Below are 18,260 nucleotides of genomic sequence, written 5' to 3'. Positions count from 1 at the left end.
CCAGCTTTTCAGAACACAAGCCTAGCGGTAGGTGAGGCTTCCTTGGTTGTCCATGCGCTACGGATTTATGTGGAGCGCACCAACAGCTTAAGGAAATCTGATTCCCTGTTTGTACTTTATGGTTGCCATAGCGTGGCTGACCAGCCAATAAGCAGACACTGGCCATGTATGAGGCATTGTTATGATATGAGGGGCGAAAAGAAGGCAATCTCCTTATGTCAGATAACTGTTTCATATGGACAAGTGTTTTACACCACAAAGATTATACACCCATCCTTTTAGACTTGACTTCAATACTTGTTTTTGTTGTGGACGGCTTTTCCATTACATTATATAACCCTTGTTAAATAACACACAAGTGCAATGAATATTATCTTGAATATGTCCTTTTGACATTTCAGGTAGAGATTGACACTGTTCTGAGTGATTTGGAGGCCCTTGATTTTGCAGAACTGGTAAGTGGGTTTGATTTTTTTTTTGGGAAAACAAGTTATAAAGTGATAAAGCTTATCTATTTACTCATTATGCTTTTAGTCTGAAGACTACTATGAGATGAGACGGCTGTACATGATTCTGGGGACTTGTCTATTTTACAAGGTAAGTTTTCAGAATTGACACTTTGGAAATAGAAAAATCATAATGGTAATTAATTTGCAATGGTTGGATACAAGTGATGTAGGTAGCTTCGCATTGTGTTGAAATCCTACAGTTTATAGTGAAGTCTTCATTTTCGGAAAAATAAAGTTTAATTTCATAATTTATACATCACTAATGCCTATTCTCACACGTTAAGTTACTGCTTACTGTGGTGTACTCACCTATTTGTAGTATAAATAGCATTACATTCTGTTGGCTATATAATATTTCTGCGGGGAGGGTTACAAAGATAGAAGTGTCAATAACCGAGTATAAAAAGAAAAAACATAAACTGCTTGATACAGTGGCAACAAATGTTTGTGAGCTTGTATTATTCTGATGATTATGAATCCTATCAAATGTTGAATGCTGGCTGTGCCTTTTGGTATTTTTTAGTACTGAGGAATTGTTTGTGTTATATGTTTCTATTATTTCAGGGTTATCTATTGGCTAATCACTTGCCGAAAGAAGATCTGATTGATATTGCCCTGTATTGCCGACACTATTGTCTGTTAACATTGGCTTCAGAGCGGATTGGTCAGCTGGTGGTCTGGAGGGAAGTATATCCCCATTACCATCTAAAGAAATGTGGCTCCCCAAGCAAGGAGGAGTACAATGAGCCTGAGGCCCGGTACTTCCTTCTCATTGTAGGTCTGGTAAGGAATTGTTGGGAGTTGAATTAGAATTAATTGTGGATTCTATTAATGGTGCTTTAATTCACATCTACAATCACTTAATTAAAATGTAGTCATAGAGTAATACTTCCCTTCACTTTGTAGTTTTTGTTCATGGTAAGCTCAAGCGACCTTTTTGCACACAGATTATTCAATATATGAAAAATATAAAGGAGAAAATATCCCCAACATCGTGTGATACAGTTTATAACAGAATTTTATTTAACAACTAGTACAGCATAAAATCACATTCAATATGGGTATAGAATGGAGACTTTTACCAGAAGTAAGTTCATTAGATGCATATAGATATACCGGTGGATATAAAGGCTCCGGAACCCCTCCAACTCGGCACTTAATTTCACCGACTCCTGGAGCAGGCTCCCTTATCACCCAGTCTACTCCACTTCCAACGCATTTCTAGCTATGGCTCTTCATCAAGGCAGCCTTGAACAGAAGGGGAATCACTGATCTAAGATACCTATAAAGCTGCATACACACACAACGATTTAGTACATGAACGATTTTAGTAAACTATTTTCGTTCAATTTTTCAAGGGAAAAATTAACGAAAATCGTTTACGAAAATCGTTCAATTACTAAATGTAATGGACGATTTTTTTGAACTACAAACGATTTTTGCATATTCCCTTACCGAAAATCGTTGAGTTGGTCAGTCTGACTGAACTACAAACGTGAACGCGCATGAACGATAATCGTTCATCGTTTTAACTCCAAGTGAATGATTTTTTGAACGACAAACGATATCGTTATAGATAATCGTTCAAAAAATCGTTGTGTGTGTATGCAGCTTTACTAGTATAAAAAATACTTCCAAATATCTTAGAGATGTTTTATGTTGTTCAGTATAAAAAAACTCTGCTGAAGGCTCAATTTTCAATAATATTATTTTGATAATTTTCTACTTTGTGCAGGTTTCTGAAAGCAATGATATTCTCCCTAATAATTCTTATTGTCCTTTAACCAGATAGTGAAATATTCTGACATAAGGATCTTTGACTTTGTTCATCTATACACAACTAGACACTTAATCAGAACTTCCAAGCAAATAGATGAACACCTGTGCATGGTTTAAAAGATATTTTTTATGGCCGTTCTTATTTTTACAGATGACATTTTGCTTTCTTTGTTCTTTGACAGAAACAATTCATGCTGTGCACTCTGCTAGAGGCTGGGGGCTGCACATCTAAATCAATTGGAAATCCAGGGCCTGACTACATATATGTGGATCAATTAAAGGCAGCCCTTCTTCAGTTGGAAATGCTAGACACTAGTATAGAGGAAAAATTAAATGCTTCCCCAAACCCATGCCTCTCCTGCGCTGATTGGTTTCTTCCTTCTGCACGAGACAAGTTCCACAGCGTTGTAAATTCTGTTATGATGAATAAGCACCAAACGCCAAAGAAAGCAAATTATGCTTTGAGTAGGAAGGGTATGAGTCCAGAAACCCAGTCCTCTTTAAGGAGTCGTCGGCCAAGCCCTACCAGGAGTAGTGGAGGATCAGATAATGGTAGTGAAGGTATGGCGGAAAACACAGGAACTCATTCCACTCCAGACTTGAGCAGAAAATTTGGAAGGCGGGAATCTCAAGGATCTGGAGGCTCAGATGGAAGTGGCGGAAGTGGAAATGTCCCTAAGGTACACATCGTTGTATAAAACACTTATAAAAAAAAAAAAAGAAAAAAATTATTTTACTTAAGGATTTCATTAGATTAGCGATAATGGTACATCCTGGCCCAAACGTTTTAGGTTTTGTTTTTTTTTATTTTGTTTTTTTTTAAGTAACAAGAACGCTCTGAGCTGCTGATAGCAATCCCAGTCAGAGATCAAATGTGCATGTTGTTTCCATTTGTGTGTTATTTTCATCCATATTTTACTTTATTGTAAATCAACACTTTGTAATCCCTCTCAGATCAGCAAAAAGAAGTACACACTTCCGAATCCCTTTAATTTGGGAAGCTTGAGGCGAAATCTTTCGGAGAGGGAAGCTGAAGATTTATATAACACTGTGAAGTGAGTAACTAAAGCCTTACTATGCATTGACAATGAGACGGCAATTTTTCATTTGCTCCTCTTCGTATTAGATGCAATTTATGTAAACTGAACATTTATTTATTACGTTTCTTATATAGCGCAGTTCATACAGTCGATAAATCCAGAAAAAAGTAAGGCTATTTATTACTTAGCAGTGAATTGTTGCATCAAAACATGATTATCAGAATTCTTTTTTTATTAAAGCACAGCAGACAAACAGGAGAATATCTTAAAAGAAGCGGCTGCTTTGGGGCTAAAAATCCCTTTCTTCAAGTGCAGGAAGCTGCTTCTTTTAAGATGTTACCCTGTTTGTTAATAAAAATAGCTCTAATCATGTTTTGATGCAACAATTCACTAGCAACTAGCCTTATTAATTTTTGATTTTCTACATTGTACTTGTGTTTAAGGAAACCTGCTTTAGAAGGTCTTGGTTTTCTCCAGGGTGAGAGAGGGTCTGATCCTGGAGATATTTCTTAGTTGGAAACATCAGGACTGGGAGAGGTGCTAAATGTGTGGTTTGAAGGAGAAAGTGGAGTCAGGGCAGGGGCGTATTAAGAGAGGAGAGGGCTTGTGTCCACTCACTGTCCAGGGCCCCCTCCTCTCTCCCTGGTTGCCGTCAGCGAACTGACAGCAGCGGTAGAGTACGGGCACTAGTGTGCCCGAGCTCTACTGCACTTGCGCAGAACGCCGGAAGAATGGGCGCAGTGGCCATTTTCCAGGCGTTTTCTATAGCGCTACTCCGCGGTACATCGGAGAGGTAGGTATAAAATAAAGTATGGGTTGTGCGGTGCGGGGCCCCCCTGGACCCAGTGGCCCATGTGCACCGCACACCCTGCACCCATTATAAATATGTCCCTGAGTCGGGGATAACTCAAAGACAGAGCACTTGAATTTAGTATAACAGTTGAAAGCTAGATATTTTAAGTGTGATTTGTGACATGAATTGTAGAACGAACTATGATTTATTAGACCTACTGTATGCAATTCAAAGGACAACAGTAATTGTATATTTATAGGGAGCAGAGTGCTACCAGCAATAAACACTTCTCTTTTCCTGCCACCTTCGCCTTGGCAGAGTGTTAGTTTACACATCTCTTTTTACATATTGTTCTAATATTAGCTGCTGTATTAGTTGCTATAAGATCCTGTTTGCATTTGATGTACTCTGGTTGAAAAGTAGTAGATGTATTGTTTTCACTTTTTATTGTCCACTAAATAGAGGTTTATTTTCTAAAGTGCTACTAAAATAAACATGTGAAATTCAAATGGGCCCCACCAAAAACTGGTGACAGAGCAGTAAAATAGGAATTATGTTTGTAAATAAAGAGTTTACACTTTGGCCCAAATTTATCAATGAGTGATATTCTTGTTATCATTCGTTACTAATCTTAAATGGTGCTCCAACCAATCATCTCCTAACTGTCATGTGTTTGAAAAATGACAGTTACGAATCTTAAATGGTGCTCCGACCAATCAGCTCTTAACGAGTGATAACGAGAATATCACTCGATAAATCTGGGCCTTTGTTCCAAAGAAGATGCAATATGAATGACTCATAATTATACAGTATAACCATCCATTTACATAGTGTCATGTGCTTTTGTTTCTTTGTTAAGATTAACTTCAGGCCCTGAAAATACACTGTTTCATTACATTTACCTGGAAAGCATGCATGGAGTCTTCATCTCTCCAACACACAGGGAGGTAGAGGAGCTCAGTGGTGCTATTCACCCCCAGCTAATCAAGAACTTCCACCGATGCTGCCTGTCTATACGCTCTGTGTTTCAGCACACGCTCAAGGAAGAGGTGGGTCCCTGACAGCTCTTCAATTGTCATTTGTATGTGTGAGTGCGCATATGTATGTTCAGTGTGTCTATGTGTGTGTGTGTATATGTATGTGTGTATGTATATATATATATATATATATATATACACACACACACACACACACACACACACACACATGCATAAATATTGGGACATTGACAGAATTTTCATATTTTGGCCTCTATTCGCCACCACAATGGCTTTGAAATAAAACAAACAAGATGTGCTTTAACTGCAGTCTTTCAGATTTAATTTGAGGGTAAATACATCCAAATCAGGTGAACGGTGTAGGAATTACAACGGTTTCTATATGTGCCTCCCACTTTTTAAAGGGCCAAAAGTAATGGGACAAACTAAACAATCCTAAATCTAACTTTCACTTTTTAATACTTTGTTGCTAATCCTTTGCAGGCAATTACAGCCTGACGTCTGGAATGCATAGACATCACCAGATGCTGGGTTTCATCCCTGGTGATGCTCTGCCAGGCCTCTACTGCAAATGTCTTCAGTTCCTGCTTGTTCTTGGGGCATTTTCCCTTCAGTTTTCTCTTCAGCAAGTGAAATGCATGCTCAATCGGATTCAGGTCAGGGGATTGACTTGGCCATTGCATAACATTCCACTTTTTAGCCTTAAAAAACTCTTTGGTTGCTTTTGCAGTATGCTTCGGGTCATTGTCCATCTACACTGTGAAGCACCGTCCAATGAGTTCTGAAGCATTTGAATATGAGCATATAATATTGCCCCAAACACTTCAGAATTCATTCTACTGCTTTTGTCAGCAGTCACATCATCAATAAATACAAGGGAACCAGTTCCATTGGCAGCCATACATGCCCACTCCATGACACTACCACCACCATGCTTCACTGATGAGGTGGTATGTTTTGGATCATGAGCAGTTCCTTTCCTTCTCCATACTCTTCTCTTCCCATCACTCTGGTACAAGTTGATCTTTGTCACATCTGTCCATAGGATGTTGTTCCAGAACTGTAATGGCTTTTTTAGATGTTGTTTGGCAAACTCTAGTCTAGTCTTCCTGTTTTTGAGGCTCACCAATGGTTTACATCTTGAGGTGAACACTCTATATTCACTCTTGTGAAGTCTTCTCTTGATTGTTGACTTTGACACATATATACACCTACCTCCTGGAGAGTGTTCTTGATTTGGCCAACTGTTGTGAAGGGGTTTTTCTTCACCAGGGAAATAATTATTCTGTCAACCACCACAGTTGTATTCCGTGGTCTTCCGGGTCTTTTGATGTTGCTGAGCTCTCCGGTGCATTCTTTCTTTTTAAGAATGTTCCAAACAGTTGATTTGGCCACACCTAATGTTTTTGCTATCTCTCTGATGGGTTTGTTTTGATTTTTCAGCCTAATGATGGCTTGCTTCACTGATAGTGACAGCTCTTTGGATCTCATATTGAGAGTCGACAGCAACTGATTCCAAATGCAAATGTCACACCTAGAATCAACTCCAGACCTTTTGCCTGCTTAATTGATAATGAAATAACGAGGGAATAGCCTACACCTGTCCATGAAATAGCTTTTGAGTTGATAGTCCCATTACTTTTGGCCCCTTAAAAAGTGGGAGGCACATATAGAAACCATTGTAATTCCTACACTGTTCACCTGATTTGGATGTAATTATCCTCAAATTAAATCTGAAAACCAAAAGGAATGGGCAAAACTGCCCAAGGATAGGTGTGCCAAGCTTGTGGCATCATATTTAAAATGACTTGAGGCTACAATTGCTGCCAAAGGTGCATCAATAAAGTATTGAGCAAAGGCTGTGAATACTTATGTACATGTGATGTAAGCTCTCATGAGCAGGGACCTCTTCCCTCATGTGCTTCTCTTTACATTTTCTTCTACTCTTGACACCTAACACGTGACTGCCAACTCCCGGCTGCTTATTGTGAGTGCTTTAATCACTATTGCAGCAATGTACAGTATATAAATCGTGTCCTTGTCCTGCACTGTAATGTACTGTAAGTTACTTGTTCACCTATTAGTTCTATGTACTATGTAAGACGCTGCGGAACACTTGTGGTGCCATATAAAGGATAATAATAATGATAATAATAGTAATGTGATTTCTTAGGTTTTTTTTTTAAATTTGCAAAACTCTGAAAAAAATTTTTACAAGTTGCCATTTTGTCATTATGAGGTATTGTGTGTAGAATGTTGAGGACAAAAATGAATTTATTCCATTTTGGAATACAGCTGTAACATAACAAAATGTGGAAAAAGTGAAGCGCTGTGAATACTTTCCGGATGCACAGTATGTGTGTGTGTGTATATGTATATATATATATATATATATATATATATATATATATATATATATGTGTATGTAATATATATATATATATATATGTGTGTGTGTATGTATATATGTGTGTGTGTGTGTGTGTGTGTGTGTATGTATATATATGTGTGTATATGTATGTATATATATATATATATATATTATATTATATATATATTATAATATATATATATATATATATATATTATATAATATATATTGCTTTTTTAGTATACTGCTTGTACCAGAAATGCCTATTGCTATTTTCCTATTTAACTTAATGTGTTTTTTTTTTTTTTTATGTATATTTATGCACTAAGAGCAGGAAGTCTGCAATAACCAGAACTCTCTCTGTCTGTACAGAAACAAAGCATTTCCAAAGCAGATGTGTGCAGGGAATTTGCAGGACTCGGTCCAGTTAAGGAACATGGTATTTTATTTGAATGTTCTCCTGAAAACTGGACAGACCAGAAGAAATCACCTCCTAAAATGTCCTATTGGGCAATAGGGTAAGAAATTAAACACACATGGCTAATGAAGTCAAGGCTACCTTTTACAGCACAAATGATGATAAAATTATCTTCTATGGTATTGTGGGTATGTTTCCTTCACAAATGCCCAGCCATTGCAATGCAGAGTGATTGAGCTCCTCATCACTTGGAAATTAATATTAAACATTTATCTGGGCTATTATGCAAGTATAGAGTTAGAGCAAATAACATCTGTATTTACTGTAAATAGAACAGACTTTTCCTGCAGCCAAAGAAAAATAAGGTCTTATCAAATTCCTGTTTTATAGTTTTCATGGTTCCTTCAGGAGATTAAGGCTAAATATAATGGAGAAAACAAAGTATTTTTAACCTCATGTTAGTAATTTTCTTTCCAATAGGTAGCCAACACACGTATATGATTATTAATAAACTGTTTAGAAAATTTACCAGGATCGCTACTAAAGGGCAGGTTGCTATGTACACTGTTATGACGGGAAATATATAATGTATTTATTTATTTGACAGTGTAATAAAGTGCAATATTAATAGAAAATACTATATCATAATGAGCATCCATATATGGTAAATCACTTATGGTGAGCACATAGTATATTAAAGCTGGATACATAAATGGTTTGTTGAAACATTGCCCAGCATCTGGCCCCTCTCACAGGACAACCATTTCTGTCTTCCAGGAGACTGTTTCTGCAGCCGCAGCCTCAGGAGTTCTATGTTTGCTTCCACGACTCGGTCACAGAAGTTGCTGTAGAGCTGGCCTTTAAGCTGTCCTTCGGCATGCCGCTGTAGTGTTGGTGCAAAGGACTTAGTCTCAGAAGTACAATGCCTTCAACAGCACTTAATATAGTCCCTACACTTTGCCTTATGGTTGCACTTGTCTCCGTTTTTACGGGCGTTTCATATGGTTTTACAGAATTTCTTTTTGAAGTGACTTGGACGTTGGTTTTTTTTTTTTAGCTCTGTTTAAAAAAAAAAAAATATTTAAATATATTTTGTAATTAATTTTTTTTATGATTACAATTTGTCTTGTATATTTTGTGGACTAAACATTTAGAAACTTGCTGTGTATTTTCTACTTAAAATTTATATATATTTTTTTTCAAAAAAATTACATTTTTGCATTTGTATACATTTTTATTTCATACATAAAATTCTGCTATTTTATTTTTTTTTTTAAATAATTGCTATGCTGAACCATGACTTAGTTTGAGAGTTATAGTTCCTTGGCCCTGCTCGTTCTCCATCACACACTATGTAATGGCCGGATACTTAGGTCAGTAAAAGCAGCTTTGCAGATAGATTCCTTTCCTTTGCACAGAGGACCCTCTAGTCTCCATCAGCCATTCTCCACTTAGCAGCACTGCAGAGCCCTCTACTTCATGTGGAACCTCCATGTAAACACCTGAAAATTGCATGCTCTTTCCAATCCCTAAACACCTCATATCATAGGGAGAGATATTCATAGGATTATGGGCGTGTTTCTGATCTCAGAAATGATCATAGTGCTGTCAGTGTGAGCATATCTTTTATTCAAGAGAAACTCTAAGCATCTCTCTACTTTGAATGGGTCAGGAATCTCCAAACATTAATATTAGTTTTCCAGGCAGAAATGGTGAACATGGCTTAACCAGCAGTCAGGGTAGGATAGAGTGGCACAAGTACCTGTGGTGACAAAGGTGCTGGTGTACGTACCATATTCATTATCAAAGGTTGGCAGATTGCTTCTTATGCTACTGTTTGTTGTTGAATTATAAAATGTGTACTCTGTCTTCTAAAAACTACAAGTGACCTTTTCTTTTTCAATCATTATGAGAGTTTCTAGTTTTAGAATAGATTACAAATGTATAAAATTATTGCCATTTCCAATAATAAACCGATATTTCAAATAGTGCATTTGTTGGATTTGTACAGATAAAATTATGCAATTTTACTGTCAGAAATTAGAAGTGGATCATCTACACAGGTACGGAACATAGCTGATTTCTGTCCAAGTAAATTTACAGGAGCTGTTGCTAGAATTAATGGGAGATAAATAATTGTCATTTTCTTTTTTCAAAATATTTGTAATTACAAGATTGCATTTATAGATTCAGCTTAATATATAAAGATATCAGGGACTTTGGTAATAAATACTAGAACACTAAGAACTGTGGTCCTTACAGAATAAAAATCACTGGTATATGATGTATAAAATAACTATTGTTGATCAGGGTTTCTTTCTAGGCAAATATGCTTCAAACAAATCAGATGACCGTCTGGACAGCACTCCCATAGTGACAGTACTTCACTATGGGAGTTCCCTTTTTGTGATTTATTTTTAAGGTGCTGGTTTGACGCTGAAGGGGGTATACGCTGGTGTGTTGAAGAAAAGACTTTATTGCCATTTTTTGTACTTGCAATGGAGGAAGTGTTTTAAGAAGAGCTTTCAATCTGAAGATTTTAGAAACATCTCTAAAGAGAGACTTTTTGAACTGTGTACCATTTTGGTTATAATTGTAAGACTTGACCTCAGAGGAGGAGCGCTGAAGTGCATCTTTCTGTTTTTTCACACTATAAAATATATATGTATCAGTATTGACATTGAACTGACAATAGAAAAAAAAAAGTTCTTGGTCCCTCATGGAGACCAAACCCATGACCATCGGCTGACCAACCATCCGCTCTAACCGCTACTCTATAGGAGCTCTTAAGAGTCATCTAGAGCACTAGATCTTACCTGACATCTCATGAATACCTGAAATCTACAGTATTGCGCACATGTGAAAAAGGTGTTGTTTTTTTTCTGATAAGAATATTTCTGAAGGACTTTGTAATGAACTTAATTTGTTTCAAATGTTAGTTTAATATAAATCAATCATACTTTAAAAATATTCACAATAAATGAATATTATATAAAGAACACCATAAAGATTCAACAACTAATGACTTCTCCTTGTTACGACCAAACCTGATAGGTCTCCCCATAACCTCTTAATTAAATACATATCCTATGCAATACATATAAACATTGGGTCAGCATATGTTGCCTATATGAAAAAAAAAAACTATAATCCCATGATTGAGACTAAAATATTTCTAATATGTCCATGCAAACATGTCGTACAACACTACTCTACCTATGTATTAATCCCATCTCTGATAATAATGTGTCTGTCAACAATAATAATAATTGTGTTAGAATCTGGGTTTGTTGGGGACCCGGAGTGGTAATAGGAGCAGACACCTGAACAGATTTAAACTGAAAAGTATTTTTTAATGGGTGAACTTGAAGACATGTACACAGATAATATAAAACCTGGTCGTGACAATTGCATACACAAAAAAGATTGGATATATATTTACTAAAGTCTTGTACATATTTAACTCCCTTTTTTTCCTTAATAGCGATATATATAATATGTCGGTGTCCTAACTGAACCACTAATGAAGGAATTGTGTGTAGATAATCATAATTAAAATACCCACACACAACCCTAATATCCCCACCCCTTTAATATAATAAGAAAAAGACTCAATCGATTTTTTTCATTGAGGCCATTAGGATACAGTGTGTGTAGATGGAATATCCAAAAAGCCTCTTGAAAACACAATGCCCTATATCTGTCTCCTCCTCTGAAAGTTTTTTTTGATATGTTTGATCCCTAAATTGGAAAGACCTTCCGGATTCCTATTATATGTAAGAAAATGATGAGATACACTATGCTGTTGGATTTTTTTAATGATATTAAGATGATGATCTCTAAATCTAGTTTTCAATGTACACGTTATCTGGCCTACATATTGCAGTCCACATGGGCACTGCAATACATATATACAATAGGTCGAATTACAATTTGCAAATTCTTTTATTGGAAATTTCTCCTGGTTGTAATTATGTTATTGATCCTGTTCTAGTTAAAATGTAGTTGCAGCAGATGAATCTACTAACACCACACTTTATAGCATCCTATCACTTGACTATTCCACCATTTCCCTGAATGTGCCAATCTTGGATTCAAAATTTTCCTCAAACCACTTGGAACCAAGTGTGTTTTGGGTTCCTATTCTTCTTAAATACTATCTTAGGTTTCGCTTTCAGCACACTATTCAAAATGGGATCCTGTTTAAGGATGCTGAAATTATCCAGACTATTCTTTATCTGAGATGATTTGTTATTAAATTGACACAAAACAGGTTCTGTGGGTTGTTCATAATAATTTGTGACTTTTTCTGAAATGTTTTAGGGACCAACATTTTTGATCTATCAATACTGAGAGATTATTATAAGCCTTGTCTAAAAGCGGTACCGGATACGCCCTACAGACAAATTATCAAACATTCTTGCTTGTTCTTGAAGCTTTCAGTATTTCAACAATTCATCATAATTCTATTAAATTGGTTTAGGGCAATATTGTCGATCCATGGTTTGTAATGTTCACTTGAGTAGTGCAGAAAATTTATTAGTATCTGCTTGTTTTTTTCTTAATTTGCCATAGATTTTATGTGGCCCCCAGAGGAAATGGCGAGTTCCAAAACGTTCACCAACGTTTTGTTTTTTTTCCAATCATTCTGATTACAAAAAAAACAAAATCACATGCTAGGTGCTCATCACCATCCCAAATAAAAAAAAGATCATCAATATAACGGCCATAGTATACCAGGTTTGCTCTAAATGGGCCACTCCATATGAAAGACTCCTCAAACTTCCCCATGTACAAATTGGTGAAGCTAGGAGCAAACCTGGTTCATATGGCCATTCCCACCACCTGTATATAAAATATTTACTCAAAAGTGAAATAATTATGTGTTAAAATAAGTGATTAGAATATAATATAAATTGTCTCAAACCCTGGCACGTGAGTACTGCCCTCTTCTCTGTTAAGACACCTAGAGCTTCCTCATTGGCCATCTGAGAATTATCAGTTGATTCTTTTTTATTAATCAAACTGCACTAATATGCATCTCTGCTTATCTCAAACTATCTCCCAACTCGACCTCTCCATTCTACACAAGATCTGCATCTCTCATCCACACACCTCACGTGCTCCCATACTCTGTTACATGACTTTTTTCAGGCTGCACCCACTCTGTGGATAGCTCTCCCATGCACAATAAGACTTTTTTTTTCTAGTCTCCAAACCATCAAGCATTCCCTTAAAACTCACCTCTTCAGACAAGCTTATCAAATTCTAGAACCACCCACATAAACTATATAAGCCTCCCTATCTAATTACATCTCCCTCTATACCATCCACACATAATTTTACATATTTTCTTTCTTCACTTCCACATAGTCCTGACCAAAGGTCAACATTCCTGTGTGACTGGATCATACAGCCCACCATGAACCTCTGCAATCTTGCTGAAACGATATAGAGTAGGTAGCACCTATCTTTGTGTATCATTGCCTATTTCCTTTTATATTGTAAGCTTGCAAGCAGGGCCCTCTTACCTTTGTCTATCTGTTATTACTGTTTGTTCCCAAATTGTAAAGCACAATGGAATATGCTGGTGCTATATAAAACTGTTGATAAATAATAATAAATGACCATTAAAGCTCTCTCATTTTTTATTTTATTTAAGCTACTTGATAGCATCCATCTTTCTAACTAAACTATTGCTGGTTGGAATTAATCACACTCCTTTCCATCCATTGCCAAAGATCTTGCTAAAACCCTCCATTTAGAAGAAATTACATAGTGTACTGTCGTAAACAGCACATGACTGAGTAGATTATATTTGCATTGCTCAGACAAACTACAAGTGATGATGCATTTCAAAAACCACATGCTTAGTAAGACATTATAAACAGAATTTAAACCAGTAACCATAATTTCATACTTTGTTGGCCAAAGGTCTTGTATCACTAGCGCAACATTTTTTTTCTGTACTTTAAATATTTTGCGGAAAGTGGGGCCTGGACTGCACACCCTAGCTCTTTCTAATGGGATGTGCTACCTAGCTGAGACTTAGTATTACAACATACAAAAAAGAGAAACCAGATGCACCATACAACCATTAATAATTATGCATAATATGCTAGGTTTTGGGCATAAATTTGGCCAAAGTAATGAGCTTATTTAATATATTATATGTTTGTGTGTGTATATATACACACACACACACGAAGGTCCAGACTCCTTCAATCTAGACTAGCACCCCACCCACCTGCCTCTGATGTTTTTAATTAGGGACCCATCATTTACTGACTGCACAGAGCTACAGGTAAGACCTACATTTATTTAGTACTATTTTGCTAGTCAGTTGTGGGGTGAATTTTGGGGAGTGGGGCCCCTTGAAGTGCTCTGGCTGGCCCTCTTTGGGGCATCACACTTATTTTTATCACTTTATATCATGTTTTTTGTTTGTTACATTTTCACACATTTATTTGTCATTTTTTCTAACACTTTCAACACCAAGCAGTCACTTTCACCCACCTAACACTTCACTGCTATTTTTTATTTTATTTTGTGTGGTGCCCTGGGGTGGTTTGACTGGAGTGGTTTGTGGCTGCCCCACTCCCCAGACATGAACCCCCATAGTGTTAGGGACTTACCCGCCGTCGTCAAGGTAACCTGATTGGGTAAGCTCTTTGCCCAAATTTATGCCAAAAACCTTGCATATTATGCATAATTATTAATGGTTGTATGGTGCAGTTTTTCTGTACTATAGACAGGAATTCGCAGCAGCTTGTATTGAGCTATGTGCACATGTTATCTGAGGTGTGGCTATTAAATAACAAGACTGTACTTATAAAAAAAAAAAAAAAAAAAAAAAAAACATTCTGCATGGAGGAACATTGATTTTGGACTACCCCAAAACGGTTTTGCAAGTTTCACCCCTCTCGTAAAGATAGTTTGCTGTCACACAGTCTTCGAGAAAGTTGTTTTTCCCATGCGTTCTAAAAATGTTTAGTTCAAAAGTAGAGCAATATGTTAAATTTTATTTTTTCGTTAAAGTGACCAAAACAGACACCAAATCTTTCCGCATGCGACACGCGGTTACCAGGGCAGATTGTATGTCACGTGCACATGTGTTTAAGTGGCACTTTAGTGATAGTTGTGAGAATGTCGAAGATGAAGAACGTCCCAGAAGCCCTTGCACCTCAAAAGCAAATTAAAATGTGGAAATTTTTTTAGAATTGACTGTCGACTCAGCATCCGAATGGTAGCAGAAATGGTAAACATCAACAGAGAAACTTTTAGGCAACATGACAAAGTTTGTGCTAAGATTGTTCCAAGGCTTCTCACTGCCGAACAGAAAGAAAATCGAAAGTGAATTTGTGCAGACATTTTGGAACAAATTCAAGTGGATTTGAATTTTTTTAGATAGTTATTACCTGTGATGAAACTTGGATCTTTCAGTATGGCGCTGAGATAAAAGGACAATCCATGCACTGGACAACACCATCGTTACAAAGAATGAAGAAAGCTCGTCAAAGCAACCCCAAATTCAAAGCATGTTAATTGTTTTTTTTATATCAAGGGAGTTATTTTGGAAGACCGGGTACCAGAAGGAACAACAGTGATTCAACATTACTACAAAAATGTTCTAGCAACTTTTCAGAAGAATCAGAAGAAAGAAACCAGAGTTGTGAAAAAAATGGTTTCAACCTCCATCAGGACAATGCACCAGCCCACACAGCTCTCTCTGAGGCAGTTTTTGGCAGAGAAACAGATTGCAGTGCTAGAACACCCTCCACACATCAGTCCTAGCACCGTGTGACTTCCTTCTTTATTTTAAAAGTCAAATTTGTACTCAAAGGAACCCGTTTTGCATCAGTTACTGAGGTAAAGAGGAAAACGACTGTGCTGTTAAGTCAGCTTACACATTATGAGCTACAGCACGGCTTTGACTAATGGATAACAAGACTGCAGCGCTGTGTGAATGCAGAAGGGGATTACCGTATACAGAAGGGGGATGGAGTGAAAATGTACTTAATATAATTTAAAATAAATGATAGCAGCAGTTTTGTTATTTAATAGCCACACCTCGTATAACGTTGTTTTAAGAATTTAGCCTCTTATTCTGTGGTGACTTTTGGATTTTTATATGATTGATAGGTTGCTGTAAGGACAGAAATTACTTTCATCACTACAAATTGCATTCTGCCATTGTTCAATGGTCCAGGATCAATGGTTCTCCAACAAGGGCAGTCAGTGACTACTTTGAAACTGTCAGCAGCGGCTTCCTCCTTGCTCTCCGTCCTTTGAGGCCAAACTCCTGAAGTTTTTGATGCATCGTTTGTGTTGACACACTCCAAAAATTTAATTTTGCGATTGCCAACCATTTGGAGAGCAAATCCGGAGAGGTTAAGTGTCGATTGTTAGGCTAGTGCACTGCAAAGTGCGATGTTGATCTGGCAAAGTTTTCCTGGGCCTCCCAGATCTTGACAGATCATCAGTAAATCAAGTCTCCTTAAATTTGGCAAGTGTCCTGACAACAGTAGACTGATTATAACTGATCCTTTCACAATTTGTTTTCCAGAAAACACCTTTTCAATGAACATCCAAACATGGTTTTATTTGCTGATGCAGGTCAGAGGCTTCATTGCTTAGAACACATGGAGAGAACGTACACTTCAAATATGTTAAAACAAAATGTGCAAATGTGTGTGTATATAATATAGCACAGAAGTATGTTCTGCACTCTGGGACCCAATAATATAGTAGAAAGAAATGTAAGCTATCAACATTTCAGGGCGCAGTCCCCTTTATCAAGACACCTTTGCATCAAAAGTACATACCTAAAATAAAAAAGTGCTCCCTCACCACTCCACGACACTGGCTGGAGATCGCAATGACGCCACGTAGTGTGTTGCAGCGCAGACAGTCCGGAGGCTCCAGGGGGCGTGGCCAGCACCCGAGTGAAAAAATAAACACTGTTAATAAAAAGATATTGAAACATTAGAAAACTGCAGCATATCGCTATATACATTTTACAGACAGTGTAAAGCATTGTACCCAAACAGTAGAGTAATAAAAATGCATTACAGTACAATCACAGAAACACAGTATTATAGGAAACTGGGAACAGTGCTACTAAAATATCCTGTGCATCATAGTTTATACGATTCTTTATGAATGTATTAGACCAGAGGTTCCCAAACTTTTTTTTGAATCACGGCGCCCTAGAGTAACAGTCTTGTTTTCACGGCACCCCTAGGCCAAACATTTGTTATTGAGAAATTCAGAAAAATTGTATTAAAGTGAAGTAAATTGTGCCTAGCTGTCATCCTTGGGTTCAGTTATGTGGTGGTTTGAGCTTCTGTTTGTTCACATATTTACATTGACGATAAATAATTTGATTTGGAGCTAGCCCACCAACCTGAGGCACCCCAGGGTGCCCACGGCGCACAGTTTGGTAACCACTGTATTAGACACAAGTTTTTGTCTCCTATCTATATGACATCTTGGATAATCCTAATCACACTGTACAGTAAGTAACTAGTAGCAACCACTTGTAAAAATATTACAAAATTAGGGAGGCATTATTTGAATGAACTGTTTTAAATAAACCAGCATAGCAGAGAATATTTCCTATTTTGGAAAGGGTGTATTTCAAAGGTTAGGTTCCAGCAGTTGCATGTAGTAATTTCTACTTGGGTTAGCCCTATTTGGCATGCCATCTTCTAAAACCAGGCATTTTCTTTCCACAAATTACTGATTCCTACAGGGGCAAAGTCTGCCAAGCTATATTTCACATGCATGCTCATATGCTATTCTATTTTGAGTTATTGAAGGAATTCTTCTTTAAAGTAATTAGAAGAGCCTCTTCCCTGCCCAATATTCCATATATGCTGTAAACATTAAGCCAGATATTTCTGTTCGATTAATTGCACAAATTAATATTTATTGGTCAGTATTAATGAATCTTGGTTGTTACTGGGTAAATTTCAGCTTTTTTTTTGTTTTTTTTTGCAGTTCTTGCTTGGGTACCACAAAACAATATGATGCCCTCTGACAGCCTAAGATTAAAAAAAAAAAATGTACTACCATTTTATCCCGGAACAGAATTCTGCACCACTACCCTTTACCAGAGCATATTATTACACCCACTACAAAATTCTGCCAAAACACAGTTCTCCCCTGTGTAGACTATTTTCCCAGAAAACAGCCCATCCTATGCTATCTTGCTTAACTACATTATTCACCAGAACGTCTAATATATTCTACAGGATCCACTCACGTTTCCGACAGTTACCATGACAACATTCAAAATGTCAACACAAGATTGACATGTCTGCAGGCACCATGTCGACATCCTTGGAATG

General features: G+C 37.0%; 1 protein-coding gene across 2 annotated transcripts in view; it reads left to right on the top strand.

Moving 5' to 3' along the window:
- Positions 1-10,097, top strand: part of INTU (inturned planar cell polarity protein) — a 96,825-nt gene extending 86,728 nt beyond the window's left edge. Inside the window, exons 9-16 of one of the 2 annotated variants that reach the window (XM_088476127.1) lie at positions 402-455; positions 535-597; positions 1,074-1,283; positions 2,471-2,968; positions 3,243-3,343; positions 4,981-5,170; positions 7,863-8,008; positions 8,686-10,097. In XM_088476127.1, the coding sequence (XP_088332253.1) occupies positions 402-455; positions 535-597; positions 1,074-1,283; positions 2,471-2,968; positions 3,243-3,343; positions 4,981-5,170; positions 7,863-8,008; positions 8,686-8,797 (1,374 nt within the window). In that variant the 3' untranslated portion in view covers positions 8,798-10,097. Of the gene's footprint in view, positions 1-401; positions 456-534; positions 598-1,073; positions 1,293-2,470; positions 2,969-3,242; positions 3,344-4,980; positions 5,171-7,862; positions 8,009-8,685 lie in introns of both variants that reach the window. The other variant, XM_088476126.1, reaches the window with a different exon arrangement.
- The last annotated feature ends 8,163 nt before the right edge of the window (positions 10,098-18,260 follow it).

This window comes from Taudactylus pleione, unplaced genomic scaffold (genome assembly GCF_031769625.1).
Source record: "Taudactylus pleione unplaced genomic scaffold, aTauple2 ptg000183l, whole genome shotgun sequence".
NCBI classification, from domain to species: domain Eukaryota; kingdom Metazoa; phylum Chordata; class Amphibia; order Anura; family Myobatrachidae; genus Taudactylus; species Taudactylus pleione.
Note: the sequence above shows the minus strand (reverse complement) of the source record. Positions and strands in the feature narration are given on the sequence as shown.